This window comes from Nuphar pumila, chromosome 9, assembly GCF_984573655.1.
Source record: "Nuphar pumila chromosome 9, dmNupPumi1.hap1.1, whole genome shotgun sequence".
NCBI lineage: Eukaryota > Viridiplantae > Streptophyta > Magnoliopsida > Nymphaeales > Nymphaeaceae > Nuphar > Nuphar pumila.
The window spans coordinates 90,397,931-90,423,485 of NC_143257.1; the positions used below are offsets into that span (position 1 = coordinate 90,397,931).

Consider the following 25,555-nt stretch of genomic DNA (forward strand, 5'->3'; position numbering starts at 1 on the left):
TCTCTCTTTCTTCAACTTTATGTCTCACAAAGTGTTGGTCAATCTCAATGTGCTTAGCACGACTGTGATGTACTGGATTGAATGACATGTTTATAGCACTTTGGTTGTCACATAGCAAGATAGTGTGGGAGATCTTTTCTCCTACTTCAGTCAGTAAATGTCTGATCCATGTGATTTCGGCAGTAGCAGTAGCCATAGATCTATACTCAGCCTCAGTACTCGATCTAGCGATAGCCTTTTGCTTTCTACTGCTCCATGAGACTAAAATTCTTTTAATGAAGACACAATGTCCTGATGTAGATCTTCGTTCATCAGGATCTCTTGCCGAGTCTGCATCACAATATACAGTGAGTCTATGATCATCTTTGCCATATGACTGTGGCGAGTATGCCAATCTATCCCCAATAGTCCCTTTCAGATATCTAAGGATTCTCTTGACGACTTTCATATGTCCAGTACGTAGCGCATGCATAAATTGAGACACTTGATTGACTGAATAAACAATATCAGGTCTAGTGAATGTGAGGTACTGTAACATTCCTATTATGCTTCGCTACTTGGTGTGGTCATCACATAGATTTTCATCATGAGCGCTAAGTTTTTGATGAAGCACGCTCGGAGTTCCCAGAGGTTTACAGTCTTTCATGCCTGCCTTGCTGAGAACATCAACGGTGTACTTGTGCTGAGTGAGTGTCAAGCCATGAGCCTGATTATCAATTTCTACACCAAGAAAATAGCGTAGAGCTCCAAGATCTTTCATTTTGAACCTCTGACCTGGTAAGTCTTTTACTTCTTGAATGTGGGCCGCAGAGTTTCCTGTGATAACAATATCATCGACATATATCAATAAGAGAGTGGTCACAGTCTTACTTCTGAAAATAAACAATGAGTGATCCAGCATGGAACATGAAAATCCATGTTTCTGAATCTCTAGTGAGAAGCTGTCAAACCAAGAGCGAGATGCTTGCTTCAGTCCATAGATAGCTCTTTTTAACCTGCACACATGAGTTTTACAATTTTGTTCTTGATATCCAGGGGGTTGCTCCATGTACACTTCCTCCTTTAAGTCCCCATGCAAGAAAACATTTTTTACATCAAGCTGACTCAACTTCCATCCATGTTCAACAGCCAGAGAAATAATAATTCGAATTGTTCCCATTCTTACAACTGGACTAAAGGTCTCATCATAGTCTTGCCCTGCTTCTTGAGTGAATCCTTTTGCCACGAGCCTTGCCTTGTATCGTTCGATGGTTCCATCTGGCTTGTACTTTATCTTGTAGACCCATTTACATCCGACAATATTTTTGTCAGGTGGTCTGGGAACAACTTCCCAGGTTCCACATTCATGTAAAGCTTGCATTTCATCATTCATGGCTTCTACCCACTTGATAGAAGTGGCTGCCTGATAGTACATAGTGGGCTCATCTTCCTTATTGAGAGCAGTTAAAAAGAGTTGAAGATCTAAGGAGAAGTTGTTATAGCTAACCCACCTGTCAATGGGATGTCGTATCCGGCTTGATTTTCTGACCTCAAGAGTGTGAGAATGATTCAAATTGCTGACTGAGACATGGTCTGAATGGCTTGATGTTGTCGGTCTCTGTTTAGAATAGACAATGCCTTTGTATCTGCCTGGTACTTTCCCTAAATACTGTGGCCCCAACGTCTTAGTGTTTTCAGACATCTCTTCTTCTTGCTGCACACAATCTGATGAACATGCTTCATTGGAACCAACAAAAAGTTCTGAACTCAACCAAGGATAATAAACTTCAGTTGGTATATTCGTTGCATCAGCTCTGTCATCAAAATTTTGTTCATCGAAGACAACATTTCTTGAGATTCTGATACGTTCGTTGGTGGGATCATAGCACCGATATCCTTTGTAGTCATCTGCGTATCCCACAAACCTACACTTCTGGGCCTTGTCTTGAAACTTGTTTTTCAGGGACCGATCAATATGCACATAGCAAACACATCCAAAAACACGTAGATCGTGATAACTAGGATGAGCTCCAAAGAGAGTGATAAGGAGACTTATTTTCCAGAACAACCATGGGCAATCTATTTATCACATGCACGGAAAAATGAAAAGCTTCTGTCCATAGGTTGATGGGAAGATTGCTGTCATGAAGCATACTCATGGCACTTTCAACAATGTGTCTATGTTTTCGTTCAGCAATACCATTTTGTTGAGGAGTGTGAGGACTAGACACCCTCCTTCCTATTTCGTTATTTTGAAGAAAAGAAATAAAGTCACGGGATGAGAATTCCCCACCTCCATCAACAACAACAACAACAACAACAACAACAACTACGCCTTCATCCCAAAACAATTGGGGTCAGCGATATGAACCAAAAAAGAAATTCATTTTGGGTCTTCCACATGAATCCTTTTCCTCCAATCATTTCTATCCAATGCCATGTCCTCGGTGAGGTTCAAAGCATTCATATCCTTTCCTATCATCTCCATCCAAGTCTTCCTAGGCCTACCCCGACCTCTTTTAACTAATATATTTTCCAATTTCTCCAACCTTCTAACTGGAGCATCATTAGGCCTTCGCCGAATATGTCCAAACCACCGTAAACGATTCTCTCGCATCTTATTTTCAATGGGTGCAACACCTACCTTCTTACGTATCTCCTCGTTCCGAATCTTATCTTTTATTGTATTTCTACACATCCATCTAAGCATCCGCATCTCAGCTACACTCATTTTTTGAATATGATGTCTCTTGGCAGCCCAACATTCCGTACCATATAGTAAAGCGGGCCTAATAGTCGTCCTATAAAACTTTCCCTCATATTGGTTCATTTTCATAGGGTATGACTAAGTTTTTATGCTGGCTGTCATAGGCCTACCACAACCCTCCTCCTTTATCCGGGCTTGGGACCGGCAGTGTATAACTAAACAGTTATACACAGGCGGAGTTCTTGTGAAAAAGAGAGTGCAACACGAGGACTTCCCAGGAGGTCACCCATCGCAGTACTACTCTCGCTCAAGCAGGCTTAACTTCGGAGTTCTGATGTGATCCGGTGCTTTAGTGCTGATATGATTGCACCCAAGAAGCAGTACCACCTCCATCACATTGGAAAAATTGAATGGACTCAGAAAATTGATTTTTGACTAAGGAAAGGAAATTTTGAAACAAAGAGAAGACTTCTGACTTATTTTTTATGAAATATATCCAAGTGTATCGAGAATAACTATTAACAAAGATTAGGTAATATCTGCTTCCAGACCCAGGGACAATTGGGGCAGGTCCCCACACATCAGAACAAATAATCTGAAAAGGTTTTGAAGCTCTTTTATTAATGGAATGAAAAGGCAATACATGACTCTTACATGAAAGACAACTAGAACATTTATGACTACTCTCATCCCCATTAAGACTTTCTTTTGGAATGAGATTATTGGAAACAAGTTTCTCAATAAAATGACTCCCACAATGTCCTAACCGACTATGCCATAAGAATGACTTATTACATTCAGAGATACTAAAAACACTGGAAGAAGAGGATGAACACGACTCTAATGAAGGCTTCAAAATCAGGTGAGCAGGGCGAACATCATGACATGGAGCTTCTTCAAAGACATACATGTTGCCTCGTCTCTTTCTTTCAGCGAATGTTTCCCTCGTGCGTAGGTCCTTGACCTGCACAGAGAAGGGAGTGAATTCAACTGAAGCATTATTATCATCAATAAGTTTAGAGACGGAAACAATATTTTTCTTAATGTCTGGAGCATGAAGAACATCAGAAAGGGTAAGAGTGGAATGTGACATGGGAATGACAGTCTTTCCAACATGAGAAACAGGATGGTGGGATCTGTCTCCAGTGACAATCTTATTCTTTTCGAAATAAGGAATAGGGTTAGAAATTTTACCTGCATCGCCGGTTACATGAGTTGCTGCCCCTGAATCGACAAACCATGTGCCTTCATCACTCTGCTTCAATTTTAACTCTGACAAGGCCGATATCAACAAATCTTTAATCTCCCCACTGTCTCTGGTATTTGTGAATTTTCTTTTGGTTTCTGTCTGTGGACCCTTTCCTTTATTCTCTGGATTATGCCAACAATTCGCCTTGATATGCCCCTTCTTGTTACAAAAGAAGCAAGTAGGAATGGATCTTGGTCCCTGCGCTTGAGCTGACATGTTTGGAGTGGGAAGCAAACCACGCCCTCCGTGTCCACTTCGCCCTTGTCCTCCTTGTCCCTGTCCTCTACCATAAGTCACTCCTGTGGTCAAAACCTCTTGAGTATTTGGATGATTATGAGTTTCTTCAGAGAATCCCTTCAGAGTCCTCTCATACTGGATCAATTTGGCTCGTAACTCATCGAAGGTGGGAAGAACATGAATGCACAATAGTGATGTAACTATCATATTGTAGTCAAATCCCAATCCACTCAGGGTTTGTTGCACCATGTCATTATCACTAACAGCACACCCTATGACTGCAAGTTGGTTTGTGACAATCTTTATCTTGTTCAAATATTCCATGATGGTCATAGAATCTTTTCTTAACAATTGAAATTTCCTTTTTAGAAAAACCACTCTTGCATGAGAAACCTGCGAATACGTCTGAACCAGTCGTTCCCAGAGTTGTAGCGCTGTCCAGTTGTCAGGAATGACAACAAGAATCTCCTGAGACAGAGTTGATGTGATGTATGTAACAACTGATTAATCTTTCCTTTCCCAATTGAGAAATTCAACATTTTTGACAAACACAATTGAACTCGCCCCTTGGTCATCTTTTTCTTCTCGCGGGATAAATTCGGGTGGGACTGAAGTGGTTCCATCAAGGTGACCTAAGAGACCTTGACTCCTTATGAAAGGAATAATTTGTCTCTTCCAAATCAAGAAATTTGAGGTGTTTAACCTTTCAGAAACAAGCTGGTTGAGAAAACTTGAAGACATGTTTGATTGAGAGTGATAAGAATTCATTGAGAATTAGAAACAACTGAAGTATCCACAAAAATTAGAGGTGTTTTTTTTGGAAAACAGAAGGTCGTAAATGGACATAATCAGTCAGAGGATGCAGGGATGCAGGTTCAGCTTGTGAAACCTACTATTCAACAATGTGGGAAAAAATACCTGACACGTTAAATATATTTGATATATATTTGAATGTGCAAGTACGAGAAGAAGGGTGGACCCAAGAAGATCGAACAAGCAATATCAATGAGAGAAACAGGGATCGCGATTGGTCTGGTGTTTCACGTGAGTCGATTTCAGCGATTCACGTGAAACACAGCCACTCACGTTACGATTTGGATTAGCGTGAACAGGATTCACGTGAGCCTCAGATCCAAGAGAGGGACAGACCCACTTGAGGTGCGGGTGCACAGTGTAATTCAGAAAAGAGAAGAAGAATGAGGGAAGAAGAGGAGGAAGAAGAAGAGTAGATAAAAAATTTTAAAATCTCGCTGGAATATCAGAACCTGTTTAGAGTAGATGAGGGCTTCACATTGACTGTCGATGGGTTCAGCTGAAGATGGAGAAGACTCGTTGAAGGGGCTGTTGATGGGCTCGGCTGAAGATGATGAAGGTGGCTCGTTGAAAGAAGAAGAAGAAGCCGAGTCACACCTCACGAGAACCCTTTCCGACCCTTAGGCAGATCTAAGCTCTGATACCATCTTAGAATTCCACCTTCTTTCCTGCATTGAGAAAACGAGAGAGAGAGAGAGAAAGAGAGAAACAACAACAAACAACAACAACAACAACAACTACGCCTTCATCCCAAAACAATTGGGGTCAGCGATATGAACCAAAAAAGAAATTCATTTTGGGTCTTCCACATGAATCTTTTTCCTCCAATCATTTCTATCCAACGCCATGTCCTCGGTGAGGTTCAAAGCATTCATATCCTTTCCTATCATCTCCATCCAAGTCTTCCTAGGCCTACCCCGACCTCTTTTAACTAATATATTTTCCCATTTCTCCAACCTTCTAACTGGAGCATCATTAGGCCTTCGTCGAATATGTCCAAACCACCGTAAACGATTCTCTCGCATCTTATTTTCAATGGGTGCAACACCTACCTTCTTACGTATCTCTTCGTTCCGAATCTTATCTTTTATTGTATTTCCACACATCCATCTAAGCATCCGCATCTCAGCTACACTCATTTTTTGAATATGATGTCTCTTGGCAGCCCAACATTCCGTACCATATAGTAAAGCGGGTCTAATAGTCGTCCTATAAAACTTTCCCTTCAACCGCAATGGCATTCTACGATCGCACAGCACTCCAGTAGCACTTTTCCATTTCATCCACCCAACCTTTATCCTATGATTTACATCTCCATCAATTTCTCCATACTTTTGAATGATGGATCCCAAATATTTGAAATAATCATTCACCGGTATATCTTGCTCACCAAGCTTCACTACACTCCCATCACTACTTTGTTGCTTACTAAACCGACATTCCATATATTCAGTCTTACTCTTACTCAACTTAAAACCTCTAGCTTCCAATGTCTGTCTCCATAATTCTAACTTAGCATTAACCCCAACTCTAGACTCATCAATCAAAACAATATCATCAGCAAACAACATACACCACAGTACATTTTCTTGAATTGATCTCGTAAGCTCATCCATCACTATCGCAAATAGGAAAGGGCTTAAAGCAGATCCTTGATGTAACCCAACCGTTATCGGAAAATTGGTTGTCACCCCTCCACAAGTGCGGACATTGGTTACTACTCCTTCATACATATCTTTAATTATACTAATGTACTTGAGAGAAACACCTTTCTTCATCATTGTCCACCAGAGAACGTCCCTAGGTACTCTATCGTATGCCTTCTCTAAATCAATAAAAACCATATGCAAATCTTTGTTCCTCTCTTTATATCTTTCAATAAGTTGTCTAAGAAGATGTATAGCTTCCATAGTTGATCTTCCAGGCATAAAACCAAATTGATTCTCCGATATCATGACAACCTTCCTCAACCTAGACTCAATCACCCTCTCCCAAAGTTTCATATTATGACTCATGAGTTTTATACCACGATAGTTTGTGCAATCTTGTATATCACCCTTATTCTTATATAAAGGCACCAAAGTACTCTTCCTCCACTCATTAGGCATCTTATTTGTTCGCCAAATCAAGTTAAAAAGATTTGTCAACCATTCTAAACCTTTCTCTCCCAAGCATTTCCAAGCCTCGATAGGTATACCATCTGGGCCAACTGCCCTTCTTGATTTCATTTTCTTCAAAGCCTCTGCAATTTCTTTCTTTTGAATCTTGCGCATGAAGTCACGATTTATCTCATGAAAAGGAATGGAGAAGTCTCCAAGATCTTGAGCATGACTATCATTAAATAGCTTATCAAAATAATCTTTCCATCTCTCCTTAATCTCCTCATCTTTGACTAAAACCCTTTGCGTTTCATCTTTGATACATCTAACCATACCCAAATCCTTCGATTTCCTATCTCTCATCTTTGCAAGCCTATAAATATCCTTCTCGCCTTCTTTGGTATCCAACTTGTCATAAACCTCCTTATATACCTTAGCCCTCGCGTTTCGAACAACTTTTTTAGCTTCCTTCTTTGCTATCATATACTTCTCCAAATTCTCATTATCACGACTCTTACTTAGATTTCTATAACACTCTCTTTTAACCTTAATAGCTAATTTGACATCCTCGTTCCACCATGATGTATCCTTACCTAGTGGTGCACCGCCTTTAGACTCACCCAATACCTCCTTAGCTACTTTTCTCATACCACCCGCTATCTTATTCCACATTGATTCTGAATCCTCCTCGAGACACCAATCAACTTCCTTAACTACCTGCTCTACAAACATTCCTTGTTTAGCTCCTTTCAGTGCCCACCACTTAATTCTAGGATCTATCCTATGTCTATCCCTTTTGCGGCATTGTCTAATTCTAAGATCTAAAATTAAGACTCTATGTTGTGTAGCTACACTTTCTCCTGGTATAACCTTACAATCGATGCAACAACCCCTATCTCTCTTTCTAAGTAGGAAAAAATCTATCTGACTCGTATTAACCCCACTTTTAAATGTTACTAGGTGAGACTCCCTCTTCCTAAACCAAGTGTTTGCTAAGATCATATCATAGGACAAACAAAAATCTAAAATCCTTTCTCCACTTTCATTTCTTTCTCCTATACCATAGCCTCCATGGATATTCTCAAATCCATCCCTACTAATGCCTACATGTCCATTAAGGTCACCGCCGATGAAAAGCTTTTCTCCATAAGATGTCTCTTGTACTACTCCATCTAAATCTTCCCAAAATTGATGCTTAATGGAATCATCTAAACCTACTTGAGGTGCATAAACACTAATAATATTAATAATATCCGTACCTAATACTAATTTAATAAGTAAAATTCTATCACCCTTCCTACGGACCTCAACTACATTATCTATAAACTGACGACTCATAACAATCCCTACTCCATTCCTATTCCTATTTATTCCTGTATACCAAATCTTATATCCCCAAGGTTCTATCACTTTAGCTTTCTCACCTACCCATTTGGTCTCTTGAAGACATAAAATATCAATCTTTCTCCTACACATAACATCTACTAACTCTACCAACTTACCAGTTAAAGACCCTATGTTCCAAGTGGCTAACCTAATTTTATGGTCTTGGACTAACTTCTTTACCCCCACCCGTCCAACAAAGTGAGGGAACCCTTGCCTATTTGACACCACACCCGGGCGCCGGTGTGACGCGTCGCTTCTGGGCGGCGACCTAGCAACCCTTGCACATTTATCACTGCCTCCGGGCCTAGAGAGTACAGCGCGTCGCTCAGTAGGGAACGCCCCAACGAAATTCTCATATTGGTTCATTTTCATAGGATATGACAAAGTTTTTATGCTGGCTGTCACAGGCCTACCGCAACCCTCCTCCTTTATCCGGGCTTGGGACCGGCAGTGTATAACTACACAGAAAGAGAGAGACGAGAAAAAAAAAGGTTACGAGAAGGGGGCTGCGGCTCACGATTTCATTCACCAGAAATCGTGACCTAATGTTAATATTAATACACTTAAGTGTATACAGTGGTTCAGGTCGGGTCTGGTGTATTATCCGAACCCGGATACAAATAAAAAGATACAATAAAAACAAACTTGTAATTCGGGTCTGGTACATGATCTAGACCCGAAACACTTTTCACCTTTTTCAATTAGTTCCGTACCTTCACTAGTAGCTAATATTAACCCTATATATATATATATATATATATATATATATATATACCGCACCCCCGCACCCAAGTTTTTTTAAGTGCCGCACCCACACCCGCACCTTCGTGACAGTCTGAAGTCATTTATGTGGAATTTAAGATAAATTTCCTTTCTTGACCATGTAGATACAACCTCCCACAAGGTTGTGTCCTGTAAACGTTTTATTTTACATTTCTAACTTAATATGATGTTATTTAATTAAGAACATTATTTAGATGAGTTATTTTTTTGATATATGTGATGATTTATGTATTGTAATTTTTTAAATTAAGAGCAACATAATCTGCAATACTTCATTGATGACAGTTTTGTTCAACAATTGCTTATTCTTGTTTAGTGATGGGGAGACCTTTATATCGGCTGATGACTTGAGGATTAATTTGTGGAACCTTGAAATAAGCAATCAGAGTTTTAACATCGTTGATGTTAAGCCTGCAAACATGGAAGATCTAACTGGTATGAGCTTTTGTCATTCTTATGCATACTCCTATTACTGCCATTCCTGTTCATTATTGCAATAATGTTTAGTTTTAGAAATATGATGTGAAACACAATGTAGGAAGCTTGTTTATTTGAATGACAGTGATCAAATTAATTCTAAGAGGTGTGACCGTAGTCACCGTACAGAGCTGCTAGATGGCATCCTAGAATCAGCAAATAAGGAAAAACTCAAGAACCAACACTGTCAATTAAAAGAAACTCAGAATCTATGAACTCTGTTGTGTTGGAACGTCTTTACTGCCAACTACATATACCAGCTGATTGTTCATGTTAATATCCTGTAACTTGGTCAACGTTACCAGTTTTTAGGGCACATGTAGTTTTGGAAGTGCCAAAAGGCTATGGGGGGGATGGCAATATTTAGAAATTCCTTACCTGTTGTGACAAGTGTGGCATATCAACTACTGAACCAATATCTAAATCAGAACCTCAGTTTTTGATACTTCTACAGTCTTAACCCTGGGCGCATGAGTCCAGGCAACAGGCAAAGACAGTTTCAACTAAGGAGCATGCTCCACCAAAGTTCGAATCATCTGTTGGGTTTCTGTTTGCCTTTTACAACTTGTGAAGATAATCATGTTAGATATATGCATGGCCACCGTACTGCTATAACCAAAGAGCATGAGAACTCACCATTGTTACCAACCTCCCACATAAAGCCACCTTCTCTACAACTTCGCCTGAGTATCCTACTTGTTTTCCTGTGCTTGTTAATGAATATCAACAGCGTGTTGTTTACCAAGTTCCAACTACTGTGCGTTTTTTTTTAAACTAAAGTCTGTTTACCTTATGTTGCTTCAGATAAGAGAATGACAAATACTTCTCTAGCTAGTGTATGTCTCACTTTTGTTTCTTACTTCCTCAACGATTTTTTCAAAAATTGCTATGGGATGATCACCATGTGATTCAAGCATGAAACCCGTTGGTTATGATAGTGTGACCTAGTTGTTCAGCTATCTCATTCCATCCATCTGACTTTCATCATCATTGGAAGCTTTAAGCTTTTTTGGGTCTTCTATTTATGATAATTGATTCTTTCAGTCACTTTCTTTTGTATTTGTCTGTTTATGATATTTCTTCTTAGTTGTTGCCTCTTTTTCTGAATGGTATTAAGGTTTCTACATGCATTATAATGTTGGAGCACTTAGTGGGGCTTGGTTGATCTAGACTAATAAAAAAGGTTGTGTTTTAGTGTTTCAGCACTTAAGTCAGATAAATGTTTTGCTGATTATTCACCATCATGTATGGTATTTTCAGAGGTGATTACTTCTGCTGAGTTTCATCCTGTTCATTGCAACACATTAGCATACAGCAGCTCAAAGGGTTCAATTCGTCTTATTGACTTGCGGCAATCAGCTCTATGTGATACTCATGCAAAATTGTAAGTGTTTATATCACAATTATAAATTGTCTGTTAGGGGGTGTTTATTTCACCCTACATGGTGAGTGAAAGTGGGCCTCTTTCACACTTGGGGTGAAATGAACACCCAAGCGGGAACATCCCATGGGCCTCACATATTAAATGGCAGAAAGCCATTTTGCCAGAAAAATGGAGTTGCAACCCTTCATGGTAAAGGGTGTTCTGCCCTCGTGGCACGTAACAAACACTCCCCTGGTGTTTTTGGTCTTCACTATCTGTCCTTGTGAGTTGCAAAATGGATAACTTGACCAAGAATCATCTGTTTTTTCAGGTTTGAGGAGCATGAGGCTCCTAGTTCGAGGTCCTTTTTCACTGAAATTATTGCTTCCATATCAGACATTAAGTTTGCCAAGGATGGAAGATACATTCTTAGTCGTGATTACATGACTCTTAAGGTACTTGGTTGCATTTCCCCCCCTTTTCCTACATATATAAGAAACAAGGCATTCAAGCACACTTAACTGGACATTTCATTGAATTACTTTTACTGTTAACCAAGTATATGTTGTAGTACTACTTAAAGAGGTCTTCAAAGTCTGGGAAGTGTCTATGCTAAACACAAATTGATGTGCATGCTTTGTAGTTTTCTTTTCTTAGTGGTTTTAGTTCTTATTATGGTTTTCTCTTTTTGGACTTGGATCATAACCCTTTTGATCTGTCAATTAAATTTTGGATATGATCAGAATTGCTTTTTCTCAGAACAGATCAAAACGGTTCCAAACTGCATCTGTTGCTAAAATTGATTTCTTTGCACTTTGAAAAGAAGAAAAGGATGATGATTCTTATGACAATTAAAACTTCTCCCCCTACTTTCTGCTTCTCTTTTTTATTCTTATTGAGACTATTTTGCTGACACTGAACGTGTTGAGAAAATATTACCAATAATAAAGCAAAAGGTTAAAGGAAGAAAGGAGCCAAGGGCCTCGAGAAAAACTAGTTCATTCATCATCTGCATTCCTAATGAACTTTATTTTATGTGAAAGCAGTACGTGGGCCGCATATGAACATATAATTGCAAACTTTTCATGTTAAAATGTTCTAAACCTCTTTCTGACTGGTGGGGATAGGTTTGTTCTTCACATTTGGCATGAAGAATTATCTATGCAAAGAGTTCCTGTAGTTCCTGATCGGTGCGATAATGCTTTTTTATTTTTTCCAGATTCACATGGTTCATAGAATTTTTTCAGTAGCCTTTATTTATTATGACAATACTTTATCTTTCTGGACTTAGCTGATTTGCATCCTGTTTCTCTCCATTTTGCAGAAATTGTTGTTATCTGCTAATACTGCCTGTACACTAATCTTTTTTCATGTTTTGCCTTCATGATTGCCAATTTGTCTTTGTTAGATATGTCTCGGTATTTGGTTACTGTTAATTTTCACAATGTTAAGCCAGTTAGGCTGCATTTTGCAATGACACCTTTTTGCCTGGGGTGAAGCTTTTGAGTTTCTTTCTGTTTTCATGAACATGAGTGTACTGAAATGCATGTGCCCATGTTTCATGTTCAACTGTATATAGGTATGCATACTGCACGAACACTGAAAAATGCAAACAAAGGATGCTGAAGCTGCTCTTCTTGTGGATGTACTCATTTAGATAAGCACTCTGTGATGTGATGTGTGTGTGTGGAATCACTGTCATCAATATCGGCAGTTTTTTGAAAATTTCGTGAGAAATAACGATATTTTAAGGTAGCCGATATTAAAGGTAATATCTTGCGATATTTTCAAAATATCACCAGAAGACAAAATATCACGATATTTTTGGGAAAACTTTTTTTTTTAAGTTTGCATTTCCTATTTTTTTGTTTCTTTTATATTTAAAACCTTTAAAACATGTTTCTTTATATTTTTGGAAGAAAAATAATGCAAAACTTATTATTTTCTTAGACTTTTTGTTGTTATTTATATATATATTTTTTAATTTTTTTAAACTCCTGAGATATTCCCGAGACTTTTCAGCTTTTGAAAATCTCTCCAAGAAATATCCTCGCCGAGATAATACCTTGAATGATATAGGTGACTATGGTGTGGATCTATGTCACATAGGCGCACGTGCGGATGCGGATGCAGCATTTAAAAAAAACTTGGGTGAGGGGGTGCAGGGAGGGTATATATATATATATGTAATTTTTGACAGTTTTAAGTTAACACTATGTGTATGTGTGCATTTATGTATTTATATATATATATATATATATATATAATATAGATAACACTGGACTTAGTTAGGGTTAACTGAATCTACTTTTGGACAGAAATGAACCTCAGTGTGGTCGACTTCACCTGACACAAAGGAAGCCGTGTCCAAGTGTCGCACCTGCATGGGTGCGGGTGCGACGCAGGTGTGGTACCCCGTTAGAAGAGTCCGTGTTACATAGGTGTGGATTATCCCTTCCTCTAAAATACCAGTTTATGGGAGGTGTGCAGATATGCTGATAGCCTGATTCAAATGATTATTGGAGTAATTTATAAATTTCCTTTTCGTCTCTTTTGCTTCTTTAGTCTTAGTTATATGTAGACATACCTTTCAAGTTCATTTGTCAATAATGGTCTATTATTTGATGGTTGTTAAATTCATCTTTTTAGAGTTTCTTACGCTTGGATGTGTTGCTTTTGCTAATAATAGCTTTGGGATATAAACATGGATTCTGGTCCAGTCTCCACTTTCCAGGTTCATGAGTATCTTAGGCCTAAGGTAATTATGCTTGCTTTTTACTTCTTAAATCATTTCATGTGTAGCAGTGAGCTGATGTGCTGGAATATTACCGTGGTGCAGCTTTGTGATTTATATGAAAATGATTCGATTTTTGATAAATTTGAGTGTTGTTTGAGTGGAGATGGACTTCGGCTAGCCACAGGTTCTTACAGGTTTGTAAATTTGAACTTATAGTTGTCTTAATCTTCCCATTTATACTCTTAGTCTGCCTTTTTATCAAATATGGCACTAAAACTGTGTGTGTAATCCTAGCAATCTGTTTCGTGTGTTCGGTTGTGTTACTGGGAGTAACGATGCAACAACTTTGGAAGCTAGCAAAAACCCCACAAGGTATCCTTTTTATTGTTTACAAATTAATGAAATGGTATTGTTATAAACAAGTTTTCTCATTTCCCTCTCTAATCTTCAATTTTACCAACATAAATTGCAAGAGTTTCACACTTTCACTTTTATTGAGGATAGGCCAGCATGTGCCTTTGGGCTTGGGTCCAATAAATTCATCCTCACATGACATGGAATTTGTTCTTGTCTTGATCTTCTTAAAGGGAGTCATTTTGATAAATATATCCATAAGATTACTTACGTCTTGTTCTGGTTGATAATACACAGCTCTCACATCCACGTAGGGTCTATTATACAGTTTTTGAACCCTCGATCATCAGTGAGGTAAAGGTACAAGTTTTAGAGTAAGCAATATCCAATGTGTAAATCAATTAGAATACTTTAGGGAATCCTAAGGTCCTTGGTGTCCTCATTTCAAAATTTGAATGAATAAGACTGGAAAGTTTAGTTCCACAGATCCTTAGGTTGAGCTTATAGGGAGATTGAAAAAAGGTTACCGTGCTTGTAGCCTTGTATCTTGACCAAAGTGTCTACTGTTGATGGCTGTGTGAGTGTGTGTCTATGTTTTTGGATCATTCATGTGGTTTTACAGCTAATTTTAGAAATGATTCGTGGTTTTATTTTATTTCCAAAGCTTGAAAAGTTGAAACCATTTGCTGCGTGCTCAAGAGGTTGCTTCCTCATAGGGTCTCTAGACAGGTCCATGTCCACGAAACCAGTTTGCTGTTTGTTCGGTAATCTATATGACACAGCGTGGTTATATGGTCAACCTTAGGAAAATGGGGTTTATTCTTTGAGTAGGGGAGAGTTGACTGTTTCTTTTCCTCTTACTGTTCTTGATAAGAAGGATGAACTGGCCAATTCTTTCATTTGGTTTGATTTATTGAGACATTAACTGATTGGCTCTAAGGCTGTGAAATGGTTTGTCTATAATTAACCAAGTGTCATTTCCCTTGCTTTCTTGGCTGTGCGATTTTACAGCTCACTACAAACTCGAAGTTGTGAACGAATCTATTGTCTTTTCTTTTCATGTATTATCCATTCAATTGTATAAGGATGTGGATGGTTTGCTTATAAGCAACTAATAAGTCTCCTTCTTTATTGGCTTGGTGATTAATTTCTTGCTACAAACTGAAGTGGTTAGGTTCATCATGTACTTTGTCCATTTAGGTTCATCCATCTTTTCCATCCCTTCACCGTTTGTAGCTCCGAATAAAAAAATCTGTTTGCTATTTATAAGCTACTTTCATTTATGTTCTGATGACTATTTGGATAGTCAACCTTGGGAAAAGAATTGAGAAGTTCGATTGTGAGGTTGGAATGATGTTGTCAGTATCGGTGCATATTGACCAGAATCGCCCGATTAGTGTTGTATCATCAGAAAGTCGATATGAAATTGGCCTGAACCGGCTAATTCTAAAAAAAAAAAATGAAAAATGGTTAAAATAGTTATGGTCGAGGGGCTTCCCTTCATAAGCCAGAACTGGTTTAGGGCAGAACGCGTAGAGGAACCCGAAAGAACCAATGGATACTCTTCCGAATCCCCACCTACGCCTAGTGGATGAAATGTGGGTGGCGAAGGAATAGATCGATTCATAGCCTGATCACTCACTAGTGGAATGATGCGCTGCTCATTTTTTCCGAGTTAACTAGTGACCCAAGCTTCCAACGAAGCTATTTGAGTCAATTAGCATGGCCTGGGATATCCGATGCCAGAGGTATTCATTGTTGCATGGTACAATCGAGTCTGGTGTGATCGAGGTATTTGTGCAAACCGATTCCCCATCTGCTCTGCTAGTTGGTTGGGGGTGGGGACAAGAAGAGAACTATCCGTCGGGAGATTCTCATCTCCTTCTGATGAAAAGAATTTCAAGGAGCCCCTGTGCCGATCTATCTATCCATATTTTTTGTGGGGAACCCGCAGCGAGATCGGAGTAGGAAGACAATGAGCGATGAAGGCCCAAGCCTTCAAATAAACGCCTAGCCTCACAAAAACATTGTTTGCTGCTTCAGAGTGCCAAGGGACATTGTTTTTGATAATGGTCCCATGTTTTAATATTATTTTGACACATCTTTTCTGTGTTTAAAAGTTGGGCAATTCAAAATGATTCAGCCCTGAATTGGTATCGCCTGATTCACCTGAATTGTTTGGAAAATGATTCATGGCCTGAGACGATACTGACAACATTGGGTTGGAATTCTTGAATTGCTCATCTCAGATTACCTGTTGACAAAGGTGGTGTTTGGATTTCTTGGAGGAAGATCTCTTTTTTCTGTTGTATTATTGTTTGTTAGGTCCAATGTTAGTTTAACTTGCTATATTGTACTGGGACCTCCGGCTTATGGTTTCCTACTTTCCTTGATTTTTTGATAAAGTTTCATTTGGGCCTCCAGCCATAATGTTATATCTGATGGTGGCAGAGTTTGTGGTTAATCATGTTAGCTACAAATATTCATTTCTTGGCGCTGCTTCATTGAACACTTGCCAATTATTGCATATAAATGCTGTGAGTTCATGAAGCTATAAAGCGCATTTTGCATGCCCTACACATACACAAGCATGTGCTGGCATGCACGCACACACGTGGAGAGAGAGAGAGAGAGAGAGAGAGAGAGAGAGAGAGAGAGAGAGAGAGAGAGAGAGAGAGAGAGAGAGAGATTCATGAACATGAAAAAGTTTTTAGTTGCTGTTCGCTCTCATGTGATTGATTTCTTACAGGAGACAAGTGGTGACTCCTTCAAGGCCTTCCAGATCTTTGGGCAGCCTTACCCGAGTTTGCAGACGGGGTAAACCATGAAATTCTGTATTTGTGCGATCACCTCATTTAGAATGAAGCTCCCCTGTTGCCACGCTTGTAGAATTGTCCTTGTTTTTCATGTGGTAGTCATTTTTTCACAAAGGTGTGTGTGTGGATCTGTAACAGGTGGTGAGAGCCCAGGTGTTGATACAAATGGGAGTGCTTATGATTTCACAACAAAGTTGCTCCACCTAGCATGGCATCCTACTGAAAATTCATTAGCCTGCGCAGCTGCAAACAGCTTGTACATGTATTATGCATAATACGGTCTCCACGTTCTGGCAAGTTTTTGATGGTGATCTGTTGGAGGTGCTCATGTTTAAAGCAACTGATGAAATGGGGCCCTTGCACCTTGGAGCCTTGGCATCCTTAGATTGTAGCAAGTATTGGGCTCAAAGAGATGCCGTGAGGATCGATGTGGAAGTAGAAAAAAATGTCCTTTTTGTTTCAGAACAAGCTGATCAATTCTGATTCTTTGTAGGAAAGCTTCAGGTCTTTTCCGACTCTTAGCTCTACAACAACCAAAGAAGCGTCTCTCACTACCCAAAATGTGGAGACCAGAGGGAATCTGACAATGGCTATGCTGTGTGGCCTGCGGGGGGCGCCCTGGGGCTTGTATTTGTTAGAACACTTGGGCACTTGTGAAGTTATATCTCATGAATGATTCTTGTGCATCTTTTCTGCTGACCCTATGCTTTTCTTTTCGTCAGTTAGCTACGTCCGCTTTAAGTTGTTAGTCAGGGCCAGTTACCATCCTTGATCTAGGATGGGAGTGGGAAATTAGGCTTTTTTCAGATAATAAAACATATTCAGTTCCTGTTGTTCAGAGGTGTATGAATCTTGTGCATCCTGGTTGCTGTGATTGTTACTATTAAAAATTCAAAATTCAAGTCAACTTTTTGAAAAGGAGTCTCTCTCTCTCTCTCTCTCTCTCGTGTGTGTGTGTGTGCATACTAAAACCAAGTGATGGTGGCTGAGGCTACTGCTAAGTGATAGTGGCTATTGGCAAGTGATAAACAGTACACAAACAGAAGAATTTGCCTAAGCACTTGGAATCACCTGAGGTCTTGTAAAAAACATCTTTTATTCAAAATAAAACAAGGTTCTCGGAAACGTGTGAATTTACTTTGTTAGCCAATTGTTCATCCATGATAGATTAACATCCTTCCAAGTCAATAATCATCGACAATGAAAATGTTTGATAGTTTTTGCGTTGAATCGTTCACTGCAAGCTATGAAAAATTGTGCTGGCCCAAAGTATTAGAAATATTCATGAAGTATTATAAGTATATCAACTACAGTTAAAGGTACTATGAATTTGCTTGATTTTCAAAGTTATCTCAATGCTTTCCCTCTCTCTGGAACAAGCATTTGGAAATGTAAAATTATACACAAAGTGATAATTAGCAATTAATAGAAGGATGATGTTTATCTCTCTCTCTCTCTCTCTCTCTATATATATATATATATATATATATATATACACACACACAGTAAACTAGTAGCATTGAATTGTGTGAGAGGCTTAGATGGGCTTTGGAGGATCGTCTTCTGTCCCAGGACCGAATTCAGACCGCTGTGAATTTTGTAAGAACGCATGCGAAGACTCTCAACACCTGTTCCTCACATGCCCGGTGACTGCAGGGCTATGGAAAATGGTTTCCTCTGTGTATGGGGTACAATGGCGACCTTCAAGTAACTTCAGGTCTGACATACAGTCCTAGTTTGCTATTAAATTCAGAGGAACTAACGTTCGCTGAAGTTGGGAAAAGTCTTTCAAATTGTAATCTAGGTGAGGGCCAATTCGTCAGGGCAGGCTGCTTCTTAAAGTGTAGGGCCATAGAAGAGAAGGAATGATGTGGCCGGCCGAAAGTTCTCATCCTGATTTCTCATGATTCTAAACTGATTATCGAATTCAGAAGGGTGGACATAGTGCCAAGAACAAACAAGCTGCTTGAAGGAAAGGTTAAACGAATTAGGTATTCGTCAACAAGGCCTTTTTTGCAAATATTTGTTAGAATTACTGTACAGAAATCTAAATTCAGCTCAAATAGAATAGCTCGCTTCCTAGCGAATATAGCAAAAAGGAAGGGTGGGTGGGTGGGTGGGGGTGGGTTCCATAATTCCTCGAAGGATCACCCCCCCGACTAGTTCCCTAAAAGGGGGGATGTATAGAATTACCGTTCTACTTACAATTTAATAAAATCTGGTAGGGGTCTGCCTAACCCCAGCTTGCCTTTTAACAAAAACAAAAACTAGTAACATTGAGTTTTGCAAAATAAACTACTTTTTGATCGTCATAAACAACAAATACAAAAACTGCTTTTTGAAAAAAATGCCAGAATCGGACCATATTATTGGATCCAGCTAGCACATACCTGAACATGGGCCAGACTCAGAACAGATATGGTCAGGTTTTAATGGATATTGATCAGAGTCGGGTAAGCGAACATGGTTGGATCTGAGTTCCAATTTGGCCTAATCCAGTTCATTTCCCCCCTGCTCTACATGCAAATCAAAATGGATTTTACCAATTTTCACCACAAGGACTTGTATCTAATTTGATTTGGAACTATACAAATTTGAACGGGATCAAATTCCACAATCTCACATTCTCTTTAGAAGTTGGTTTCCTTTTTAGATTAAGCATGACTTCGTCCTGTTGGGTTTTGGCTTAAAACTATCTAAGTTTCCTATGCATTTTTCATTGTTTCCCTAAGTTTATGAGTTTCTTATCTTTCCTTCAGTCTTATATTGAAATTTTTAGGAACCTCCCGTGTCTTTATATATAAGGGTGTTGCCTTATAAGGCAAGGCCCTCAAGGAACATTAGATCTTAGGCTTGTACATCTTTTTAAACTTTGGACCTTGGATCTTGAACCTTGACCTTCGGTTTCAGTCTGGTTTGGTCTTTGACCTATCTTTTTAGTACTTCAGACAGATTTAATCCTGAAGTCTAAAACAACTTTTGACCATATTTTTCTTAGACATTGACTTTGCATTTATCTCTTTTGGATCTTACTTGAACTTGACCCAGATCCGTATAGACCAAGTCCAACATTTTTGCATGGGGATTTAATAATCTTAACGGTCCACCCGCCGCCCCCCCTACCTTGATCGTTGACTGTTGACCTGGTCCAAGACAGTCTTGACCTTACTAGGGTCATTTTGGACCCATCCTTTTCTTTTTGGTCTTTTTTGGTGCCCTCTTTGGGCTTAGCCGTTTAGGCCATTATAGATGACTGTTTGGCCAGTCATGACCCATTATTGCTGGTCGTTTGGACCTATTTAAGGACCTTTATAGCCTTTATGGGTGACCTGGAACCTCATCCCATTTCTCTCATCCCTTAGCTCCTCTCTCTCTCTCTCTCTCCTTTCGTTATTTCATAATGCTTTTAGGATCCAGAAGCAGTTGCCTTTAGGATCTAAATCCAAATGCTATTCCGATCCATACCTGAGTCTGGATCTATACCCACATGTATACATGATCCATACCCATATCTGAACCCAAGATCCATACCAATTTAAGTCTATGTCAAGCCTAAATTATTCTAACCTAGTCAAGAGGATGTTCAAGGTGGTTCGTGTTGAGGTTATCAGTCTCACCCAATGCAGGTTATGCACCAATTTTTGCGAGAAGGCAAAAGTTTTGTTGTATCCAGGGAGAATAGTTGCACGAGTACCCATTGCACCGAGGACTTGATCCTAAATTTGGCAACTATTACTTGAAAGATAGCGCATGTACATGCATGCCTCTGAGCATATCTGTTTTAAGCTCAGTTGCTTGACTCATTAATTGAAGCATATTTTCCAACAAGTTTCAAGCAATAGTTTTGCAAAATGGCAATTGTAAAGGTTGGAAACTAGGAGCTACCCAAGTTATCCTAGTTCGATGTCACCAATTTCAAAAGGTGGCAAAATAATGTGCTCATCTTCCTTATAATTGCAAATATAATGTACATGCTCATTGAGGAATGTCTAGAAGAACAGAAGGATGTGACCATTATTAAAAATTGAAAGAAATGAAAGTGGATGTAGGATGAATTCATGTGTCATAGACATATACTGAATGCTTTCTCAGACACTCTGTTCGACCTCTACTCGGAAGTCAGCACGACAAAGAAGCTGTGACAAGCCCTTAAAAGAAAATACAAAATGGATGATCCAAAAATCATAAGTTTTTGGTTAATAAGTATATGAATTTTAAATTCTTCGATGATAAGCCACTGGTGCCTCAAGTCCATGAGAAACATATATTAGATAATCAGATTAAGTCTGAAGGTACAATGATTAATCATTCTAAGTGGTTGCAATCATTGGTAAATTATCTTTATCTTAGAAAGATTATAGAAATCAATTAAAACATAAGAATGAATAGTTTACCTTATAAAAACTTCTTCAACAACTTAGAATCGAGGAGGAAACTTGATCTCGAGGCAAGAAAGATAAAGTAAAAAAAGTTTGTGCTAAGGTAAACATGGTTGAATGCAAACCAAGGTTTAAACCCAGACTTTTAAATAAGAATAAGAAATCCAAGAACTTTGCTTAAAAAAATATTATGTTTCTTGCTATACTTGTAGTAAATTGGGTCACTATGCGAGATAATGCCGACTTAAAAAGAAATTTCAAGTCAATAAAGCTAGTAAACTCGATGACAACCTGGTGACTATAGTTAATGAGATATTCATGATTAATTTAGATAAAAGGGTGGTACATGAATTCTAGATTACCAATTAATTCATGCAATGATAGAAGTATGTTTAAAACATGCAAAACCATGGAAGAAGACTATAAGATCTATATGAGAGATAAACATGAAGCTAAGTTCATGGAAAATGGAGGATCTTCAATTTACCTCTAAAAAATGCTTAATCCTCTAAAATATGCCACGTACCTACCATTACAAAGAATCTTGTATCTGCTTATAACTCATTGTTTCAAAGTTGTTATAGAATCTGACAGTATTATACTGTCGAAGAACCACAAGTTTGTAGGCAAAGGCTACTCTACCAATGAGTTTTTTAAGCTTAATTTGATTAATAAAGTGAATTATGCTTCTGTTTTTACGCTTGACTCATATGATTTATGACATGCTAGATTAAGATAAGTTAATTATAAGTTTTTGAGAAACATGAGTAACTTGAGACTTATTTATAAATGCAAAGTTGAGTATGTTAGACAATGTGATGTTTGTATTCAAGTAAAGTTTGCGAAAAAACTTTTTTCAAGTGTTGAAAGAGCTTCCAAACTACTAGATTTAATATATAATGTTGTATGTGATTTAAAAAATACTCTAACTTGTGGGGGTAACAATTATTTTATAACTTTTATTGATAATTTTTCAAAATATGCTTATCTATTTTATGAAAATAAAAGATGAATTATTTGAAAAATTTAAGATTTTCAAAGTAGAGGTTGATAATTTTTATAATTGCAAAATAAAGTCTTTTAGATCTGACAGAGGTGGTGAATATCTTTCAAACGAGTTCATTGAATTTTTTGAAATTCATAAGATACATAGGCAAAATACTAGTCCATATATTCCTCAACATAATAGTGTAGCCGAACGTAAGAATAAGACTCTAATAGATATGGTTAATTCAATAATTATAAGTTCCAGTATAGATTATAATGTATGGGGTGATGCATTGCTTAGTTCATGTCATATCTTAAATAAAGTTTTATATTCTAAGTCTAACACTGCACCTTATGAACTTTAAAAAGGTAGAAAAATAAATTTATATTATTTAAAAGTTTGGGCTTGCATTGCTTATGTAAAGCTTATTGAACCAAAATTAACCAAACTTGGTGCTAAAACCAGAACATATGTCTTCATTGGATATTCTCAAAATAGTAAGACAAATAGATTCATGGATATTGGAACCAAAGTTATTTTAGAATCTATTCAAGCCAAATTTAGAGAAGATTTAACTTTAAAGTCACTTGAAACTCCAAAGGTCATTAAAAATAATCCAAGAAAAAAAATTTACGAGCCTGAAAATCTTGAAATTTAAAAAAATAAAAGATTAAGAAAGCAAAAAGATTTTGGTCCCAACTTTCATCTATACATGATATATAGAGACCCATTTTTTTTTCAAAAGCTATGACCTTTCTATATGCCCCTTCTTGGAAAGAGGCTATAGAGAGCGAATCAGATTCTATCATCCAAAATAAAACTTAGATTTTATTTGATTTATCATATGGTTTTAACTTCTTGAGATATAAATGAATTTTCAAGAAAAAAGTTCGAACTGATGGCTTTATTAAAAAATTTAAAGCTAGACTTGTAGCTAAAGGTTTCAACCAAAACCTGAATTTGACTATTTTGACACATATGCTCCTGTAAGTAGGAACACAACTTTTAGAACTATGATTGCTTGGACATCGATTTACAATCTTAAAATTCACCAAATGGATGTTAAAAGTGCTTTTTTGAATGATGTCTTGAAATAAGAGATTTATATTGAACAACTTGAAGGCTATATTGAACCAGGTCAAAAAAAGAAAGTTTTGTAAATTGCTAAGGTCTTTATATCGTTTGAAACAATGACATGAGAAATTTGATGAAGTAATCATTTCATACAAATTTAGAATCCATGACTTTGATAAATGCATATATAGCAAAGTAAAAGGTAGTCATGTTATAATTATGTGTCTTTATGAAGATGATATGCTAATCATGAGCAATGATGTAGAATGTATAAATAATACCAATAATTTCTTTTATCTAAATTTGACATGAAAGATATGAGCTTAATTGATGTTATACTTGGTATTAAGTTGATTAGATATGAGAATGATTATGCATTAATTCAATCCCACTACATTGAGAAAAAATTAAAAAAATATAATCATTATGATTGTAAGCCTGTTTGTTTGATCAGAGTGTTAACCTATCTATTAACACTGGAAGAAGTATATCTCAATTAGAGTATGCAAGTATTATTGACAACCTCATGTATGTTATGAATGAAAGTAGATCAAACATAGCTTTTAACATTAGCAAGTTGAGTTGATATACTAGTAATCCAAGACGAGCATTAAGATGTTATATATCGATTCTTGAAGTACCTGAAAGAAACTCTAGATTATAGGATATTCTATGAGAAAGAACGTAATTCTCCTGACTTATAATTTACTTTGAGAGTATTTTTTTAAAAGAAAGTGAATGACACCAAGACTAATCTATGGTCCTCATTCAACCAGACTAAACTGTAGGAGCTTAGCTTGTGCGCAAGTGCTAGCATTTAGTAGCTCACTAGAACTAAGTTCACAAAAGAGACACCAAAGACAAGATCCCTTTATCAAAAATACGAAATATAACTTTTTTTTTAAACCATAAGCAAAAATGTAAATTTGGGAATGTTATAGACATAATACTAAACCAACAACTATTCAAATAAATTCTATCAATTTAATAATCATCCTTTACATTGAGTTAAATAAAATTATTCATAATAGGCACATTCGAAACAAATGAACAAAATCTTAGAGTCTAGTGCCAAACCCCATAGTATCTGTAACAACTAAAAAATTTCAGTAATCTTTCTACTGTATTATTCTTAACTTCAAAACTGAATTTTTGTTGGAGTCAATAGTTCGGATGGTGGAATCGACTCTTTATATTCAAGATCCATACTGGACTGAATTTTGGTTCACAATCCAACATGTACACACAAAATTTAGGTGGCCGGTTCACAATTAAATTGTAGTAGGTAACAAAATAAACATATAGTGTGAAAATAACTTGAATTTCAAGTTGAAATACGGTTTGAATTGGAATAAAAAAAAAGAGAGAAATTAATTAAAGTAATTTTAATGATGGCATTCCAGTAAATTTTATAAAATTAAAATAAGATTGTACTTCGGGTCATATCAAATTGTATTTAATCCAACTTGATTATATTAAATTAGATCTTGATGTAGGTGAATCTATAGATGCAATCATGAACGTCATATAGATGTTTATGCAAATCCGCTATATATGTGAATCTGCCATTGTATTTATGAATGTCATGTAGGTGCCTATGCCAATCGGCTATGCATGTCGATATGCAATTGCACGCAGAAGTATGATTATGAACTCGTGAATGAGATGAGTATGAGTATGTGAAACTGCCAATACATACATAGGTGTGTGTGTGAATTCATGTATCATCGTCAAGCATGCGAACATGCATAAGTAAATGAATGGGATAATTAAACACAAGGAAATCTTTGGTTGCAAGGTACTTTGTGGCAAATATGGATTGAATATCAACTGCACACAATCCAATTAGGGTTCAAGGTACAAATAGTACACGTGTAAGTGTTATGCATTGAGTACCAATCACACAGTTCTGTAGAACCTTGTGTGATGATAGAGGGTAGTGGGCAAATAGACTTTTGTGACTGGGCACAACTGGCTTATGTTCGAGCCTTTGGTTTTCAGATAAAACCATACGAGTGTTTTTCTGCATTGTACTTGAAATTTGTGCACTTCACTGAATCACCCGAGAACGAGTTCATTTTTTTAACCCTTAAGGTGCCATGTATTGGACTAAA

The 25,555-nt window shown here is 37.5% G+C and overlaps 1 protein-coding gene and 1 non-coding gene across 5 annotated transcripts in view; one reads left to right on the plus strand and one right to left on the minus strand.

The window, feature by feature from the left end:
• The window catches only part of LOC149828691 (serine/threonine protein phosphatase 2A 55 kDa regulatory subunit B beta isoform-like), a 46,528-nt gene extending 28,610 nt beyond the window's left edge, over nucleotides 1-17,918 (plus strand). For 2 of the 4 annotated variants that reach the window (XM_090017685.1, XM_090017686.1), the window contains exons 7-14: nucleotides 9,570-9,688; nucleotides 10,991-11,114; nucleotides 11,425-11,548; nucleotides 13,783-13,851; nucleotides 13,933-14,024; nucleotides 14,125-14,202; nucleotides 16,934-17,001; nucleotides 17,139-17,918. In XM_090017685.1, coding sequence (XP_089873811.1) covers nucleotides 9,570-9,688; nucleotides 10,991-11,114; nucleotides 11,425-11,548; nucleotides 13,783-13,851; nucleotides 13,933-14,024; nucleotides 14,125-14,202; nucleotides 16,934-17,001; nucleotides 17,139-17,275 — 811 coding nt within the window. In that variant the 3' untranslated portion in view covers nucleotides 17,276-17,918. The remainder of the gene's footprint in view (nucleotides 1-9,569; nucleotides 9,689-10,990; nucleotides 11,115-11,424; nucleotides 11,549-13,782; nucleotides 13,852-13,932; nucleotides 14,025-14,124; nucleotides 14,203-16,933; nucleotides 17,002-17,138) is intronic. The other 2 variants (XM_090017687.1, XM_090017688.1) reach the window with 2 other exon arrangements.
• Nucleotides 2,940-3,058, minus strand: LOC149828692 (5S ribosomal RNA). Its single transcript, XR_016434531.1, has one exon. It is a non-coding gene; the product is annotated as a 5S ribosomal RNA (ribosomal RNA).
• Nucleotides 17,919-25,555: the final 7,637 nt, after the last annotated feature.